At 66.5% G+C, this 5,601-nt stretch overlaps 2 protein-coding genes across 2 annotated transcripts; one reads left to right on the forward strand and one right to left on the reverse strand.

Moving 5' to 3' along the window:
• Window positions 1-31: 31 nt before the first annotated feature.
• Window positions 32-2,639, reverse strand: MNEG_13407 (cationic amino acid transporter; the record flags this gene model as incomplete). The annotated part of the gene is made up of 9 exons (XM_014038120.1): window positions 32-187; window positions 398-450; window positions 644-718; window positions 932-1,075; window positions 1,330-1,499; window positions 1,707-1,805; window positions 1,974-2,016; window positions 2,259-2,407; window positions 2,587-2,639. 9 exons carry the CDS (start codon window positions 2,637-2,639, stop codon window positions 32-34), a joined length of 942 nt encoding a protein of 313 aa, XP_013893574.1.
• A 1,840-nt stretch (window positions 2,640-4,479) lies between these two features.
• MNEG_13408 (cAMP-dependent protein kinase regulatory subunit) lies at window positions 4,480-5,592 on the forward strand (the record flags this gene model as incomplete). The annotated part of the gene is made up of 4 exons (XM_014038121.1): window positions 4,480-4,581; window positions 4,987-5,144; window positions 5,353-5,500; window positions 5,581-5,592. The coding sequence occupies 4 exons, from the start codon at window positions 4,480-4,482 to the stop codon at window positions 5,590-5,592; spliced, it is 420 nt and encodes a 139-aa protein (XP_013893575.1).
• Between the last annotated feature and the right edge of the window lie 9 nt (window positions 5,593-5,601).

Genomic DNA, 5,601 nt, shown 5'->3' on the forward strand with positions numbered 1-5,601 from the left:
TGGGGTGGGGTGGGACACGTGAGGTGCGTGCTCAGAAGGGGGCGGCGTGAAGCAGCTGTGTGCGCAACGGGCGGCGGCGCGGTACTGGTTGACTCACGTAGAGGGTGGTGACGAAGACGATGCATGAGATGATGCCGATGGGCATGTCCCGGGACGGCTTCTTCACCTCCTCAGCCATGGTGCTGACCTGGAGGGCGGCGCCAGGGGGGTAGATTGTGCAAGGTGCGCTGAGACAGTGTTTCCCCTTGACGCACAAAGCAGCGGCGAGGTCGCGCATGCGTTTGCTGCTTCAACCCGAATCACTCGAGCACAGACGCAACGGGCCGCTGCTGTCGGGCCGCAACCCTGGCGGCAGCAGGCACGAGTCTGACTGATCAGACGTGGCGGCGCGACTCACGCAGTCGAAGCCGATGAAACTGAAGAAGACGAAGCTGGCGCCGTTGAAGATGCCTGGTGGGGGACCGGGGCGGCGGCCCGGGGCTGAGCGCAGGAAGCGCTGCAGGGGCAGCACCCACACCATCACGCATGCGAACCTGCAGACTTGGCAGTGCACCCGTCTCGTCTCGCGGGTCTGGAAGCAGGGGTGGTGCCGGCTGCTGCCGAGAGTCGTTTTACGGAGGGCCTCAACCGCAGCGCCGCTCACCGCGGATCCCATAGCTGCCGTCCACCTCCGGGGGCACAAAGGGTACCAGGTTCTTGGGGTCCGCCTTGACAAAGCCTGGGGTCCATCAACACACAAGAGCAAAGATGATGCGTCAGGGTACAGCCCCGGGCGCCGCGATTTGGAACTGGGAGCCTGTGCCGATGAAACGTTAGAGCGCATGCTGTCGCATGGGTGGCGCGCGGAGGTGCTGCAGCTCGACCCGCCGCCGCATGGGCCCCCGCGGCCCGGCCCGATTACCCCCGGCCCCTTCGGCCCCGTGCCGCCCACCGACGATCAAGATCATCAGCACCACGGCCACGTGGACGATGGTGATGATGAGGTTGGTTGTGTTGGAGTGCTCGGTGGAGAAGATGACCAGCACCACGCACACAAGGACCAGGCCGGCGGCGAGAGGATCGACGGTCAGGCTGTCTGCGGGGCGCGCAGCAGCGAGGCGGCACGCAAGCCGAAGATAGTGGGTGGGTGAGTGATGCCGTTACTGGCAGCAGCAAGGCCGCGCAGCCATTGATGCAGAAGCAAGAGGGCGGCGCGCACAGACCTGGCAGCCCTTCTCGGCTGCGTGGGCAAGCCTGTTTTGCGGCCCTCGCCTGCCTGCCCCCTTGCCCTGCTCGCGCCTCCCGCGGCGCCAGCAAAAATCTCCACGTGCTGTCGGTGCTGAGCCGCACCTGAGACAGCAAAAACGAAGAACTCTGACGTCTTCCCAATGAGCTGCCCAAAGTAGGGCGCGAAGGAGCGCGCCACAGCTGCGTTCGCCAGCACATACTCGAGGATGAGGGTACACACGCAGGCAAACGCGACCCACTCGCCGCAGGAGAACAGGATGTAGTTAAAAGCGCTGCGCGGAAGCGTGGATCGGAGCGGCGGGGTCGTTGGCAGGGGCCGGGGTCGGGGGCGTGTCAGGCGGGGCGCAGGCGCCAAGGGCAAGCCCCAGGCAGAAGCTGCACAGGCTGTGGAGGCGCGCGTCGCTCCTCAACGGGGGGCAGGAGCGTGGATGCGCAGGGCAGGCTGTGCGCTGCGCGAGCGCGCGCGTGCGCAGGCGCACCCGCCGCTGAGGGGGAAGCGCACGGCGAACTCGGAGTAGCAGAGGGTGGAGAGGATCGCCGACAGGCCCGCCAGCAGGAAAGACAGCACCACCGCCGGCCTGGGGGATTGGGGGCAGGTTTGACGCCGCGTTTGAACGAGAGGGCCGGCAGGCGAACGCACTGGCGTCGCACGTGCGTACTTCTGCGGCCGTTGCGGGCACCAGCTGCACGGTCAGCAAACCGCGCCGGGAGCCGCAAGCGTGATGAGAGCGTGCCGAGAGGCCCACCCCGCGATCTCGGCGGCCGCCGTGCCGGTGGAGACGAAGATGCCTGGTGCGGCAGCAGTGGGCGAGAGCGTGAGGGCGTCAGAGCACCAGTCAGTGCGGCCAATGGAGCGGCGCCTCTCCCGGCCCGCCAGCAGTCTGTCAGGGCGGGCGCAAGGGCCCTGGCCTGAATCTGGCGCAGCCGCCCGGGCTGCAGGCTAGGGGACATCCCGCGCCCGCATGCCCGCGCGGCAGGGCGGACGTGAAGGCCGCAGATCTGCGCCCATCAGACCTGGCGAGGCCCCGCACCTGCTCCGAGGATGAGGCCCACGCCGAGGCACGAGACGTGGAACCAGTTGAGGCACTTCTTGAGCGAGTTCTCCTCGACCTCCTCCACGGCATGCACGGGGGACAGGGCGCGCTGCCAGAGCTCGCACTTGCCGTAGATGGACTTCATACTGCGGGAGGTGATTCGTGGCGTAGGGGGTGCGTTGCTCGGCGGCGTCCTGCCGGGGGGCGAGCGCGCGCCGGCGGCTGCCGCGGGGCTCCGGGCCGCGTCACTTCCAGGGCGGCGCGTCACCGCTGTCGCCCGCACCCCGCGCCTTGGCGCGCCGCGCCGCGCAGCTGCCGGGCGCACCTCTCCAAGTAGTCCCCGAAGTCATCGAAGCCCCATTTCTTGAAGCCCGTCATGCTGGCCCGGCGCGAGCCGCTCGGTGCTGATGCGGCAGGAAACAATCAATCACGTGGCGCGTCACGCGGGGCGCGCTGTGTGGCTGCAGGGCTTCAGTGCAGTGCGCTGAGTAAGTTATCGGGTGCTCCAAGCACCAGAAAGCTTCCAGCTGGTGGTAGGCTGCGAGGGTGCCACGGCGATCGGGTGACCCGGAGAGACAGAAACGGCTGCCGAGCTCGCCGAGAACGCAATGATGCACAATTCTTATAAATCAAGCAAAGCCATAAACATGCGGTCGACGTGTAGGCGCAGCAGCATTAATGAACACGTGGACTCGTCATCTGCCGGCACACAAGAAGCCCTCGTCCGGATGACTGTCGTCCTCTGGGAGCGAGCTCTCCAAAATGTGCAGCATTGTGTTTTTCGGAAACTTTCTTGGCTGGGCGGCCCCACCCGCTTGATGCTTCAGAAGTCAACGAAGCTGAATGCATCTGTGCCGAAGACGACCCGCTTCAGATGCATCGGCAACCTCGCTCATGGGGTCTGGCCGCTCTTTGCTGTGCTACGCCTGGTTTCCTGAAAAATCAACATTTAACTCTCCTGCTATCCAAGAGAATCCACCCGGTTGTTTGCACCAGGCAGCACAGCAGGCGGTACTATGCAGGGTGCGTGGCGCCTCCTCGCCGCCTCGCCGGCAGCATTATCGGCTTACGAGCACGTGTGTACTGCATGATGAGCCTGGGTTGAGCGGCATGCCAGCATGCTCGCAATCTCTGCTGCGCTGGTTGCATACAGCTTTGGTTGCAGCCAAGTGCAAAGATGCCAGTGCCCCACGTGACTGAGTGGGAAGTGACAAGCAGCCTGCTTCAATCATGTATGTGTATTCAAACTTAATGCCAAATCAAATGCAGGAGATGGCGTTTGTTACCTTTGGAGAAACCATACTGGGCACGTGCAATAATGATAGTCAACAACAGGGCAGGACGCAAGCACCCCTGCTCACGGCAACTGCTTGAATCTGCAGCAGTAGTCAACATAATAGCACGGCACGGCACGGCTCAGGCCTGTATTTGTTTGTATGGTGGGCAATGGCTCGCATGCATGGGGGCGCCGGGCTTCTGGACCGGATTCAGACTGGCCTTCACCACGCTGTGTGCCCACGCAGGTGCGCGATTTGGCCTGTTGACCGCCAAGTGGCCCCGGCGCAGAGGTTGGATTCTGCATATCAAAACTTCGAAGTAGCACAGAAGTCCGCTTTCACACCCTCTGGCGGCCCCTTGTGCAGTCTCAACGATTTGAGCGCATGCGATCTTAGGCGGGCAGGGCGCTGCCGCAGGAGCACAGCAGCAGGATGGGAAGCGCAGAAAGCAAACCCCGTGCCACGGAAGGGGGCGACAACCGGGTGATCGGGCGTGCAGTCGGTATCACCGGCGGAGGCCCTCTGAAGCGTGGAGCAGGGCCACGGATACCTACAAATGCGGTCAGGTCGAGCCTAGCAGACCAGGGCTTCTTGGAGGTGTGCTCGCCGGACGGGCATGCTGCCGCCTTAGCCAGCGATGCCCAGGACAGATTTGCACGCCCTGGACCCAGCCGCTGCCGCCGCCCATCCAGCCGTGCTCGCCTGGCCGGGGCGCTGTGCTCCTGTTGCCTTGTGTCTTGGCGCCACCTGCCGCCCGCCCCAGGGGCCGGCCTGCTCCTGCGCCTCGCGGCGGGAAGCCCTGGGGCACGCTCATTAGGGGAACCTGCCCGGAACGTGCGTGCGTGCATACGTGCGTGCGCGCGCGCGCGCAGGCGGCTCTGAGCAACGTGCTGCTGTTCAAGAACTTGGACCCGGGGATCCAGAGGAAGGTCGTTTCAGACATGTGGGAGCGGGCGGTGCCGGCCGGGGAAATTCTCATTCAAGAGGGCGATTTCGGCGCCGCGGCGAGCGAGCTGTACGTTGTCAAGGAGGGCAAGTTTGAGGTGCGCCCGGAGGCGCGGAGCACGGGCCGTCTTGGACGCGCCTTCTTAGATGTTGCCTGCGGCCCGCCGGCGCGGCGGCGTGTGAGGCGCCGGCGGCGTCGTGCCGAGGCGGTTGAGCTCGGCCGCGCGGCAGGCGGGGCTGTGACGCGCGAGGCCGCAGTGCTGCAACCAGCAGGGCCCATTGCTGTTGTGGCAAAGGGATAAGCATCGCGCCTCGTGGCTGGCGGGCTCGCAGCGGTGCCAGCAGAGCCCTCTGGCGCCAGCCCCACCGCCCGCAGCGGAACCGGCTGCTCTCGCGGGTGCGTTGGCGCCCTGGGCCCGACCCCAGCCGCCACGGGCACCGACCAGCCCCGCCGCTCCCCTGATTGCTTCTGGGGGCCCGGCCCCGCCTTGCACGCCGTGCAGGTGCTGCAGAAGCGGCAGGGCGTGAACTTCCGGGTGAACCTCAAGGAGCGGGGCGACTGCTTCGGCGAGGTGTCACTCATGTACTCGTGCCCCCGCACGGCGACGGTGGCGGCGACCACGGACGCCGTTGTGTGGGTGCTGGATCGCGATACCTTCAGGTGGGCGCGGGTGGCGGGTGGTGCAGGAGGGCGCCTTCTCCGGCGTGCTTGCAGAATGAAGCAGCGGCGCGCCAGTGTTCCAAGGCTAGCCCGGGGCCTGACAGCCGCGCCCTGCGGGGCGACCGGCCAGCCCAGCAACCTCCCGCCAGACAGGGCAGGCTGACGCCGGCCGGCCCCCCGCCGCTGCCGCCGCTTGATTGCCGGCCAGGTTCTACGTGCGGGACGCGGCGGAGACGCAGGTATCCGCCGTGGAGCTGTTCCTGAACAGCGTGCCGATCCTGAACCCTCTGTCGCGGGAGGAGAAGCTGCGGCTGGTGGACGCGTTTGAGCAGCGGAGCTACACCCCCGGGAGCGAGGTGCGGGGGGCGAGGAGGGGGCGTGGCGGGGGCGGCCGGGACGCGGTGGGGGCGGCAGGGCGCAGCGGCGGGCGCTCGAGGGGCCGATGTAGGGGTGGGGC

Source organism: Monoraphidium neglectum (assembly GCF_000611645.1).
Source record: "Monoraphidium neglectum strain SAG 48.87 unplaced genomic scaffold scaffold03806, whole genome shotgun sequence".
Lineage (NCBI taxonomy): Eukaryota > Viridiplantae > Chlorophyta > Chlorophyceae > Sphaeropleales > Selenastraceae > Monoraphidium > Monoraphidium neglectum.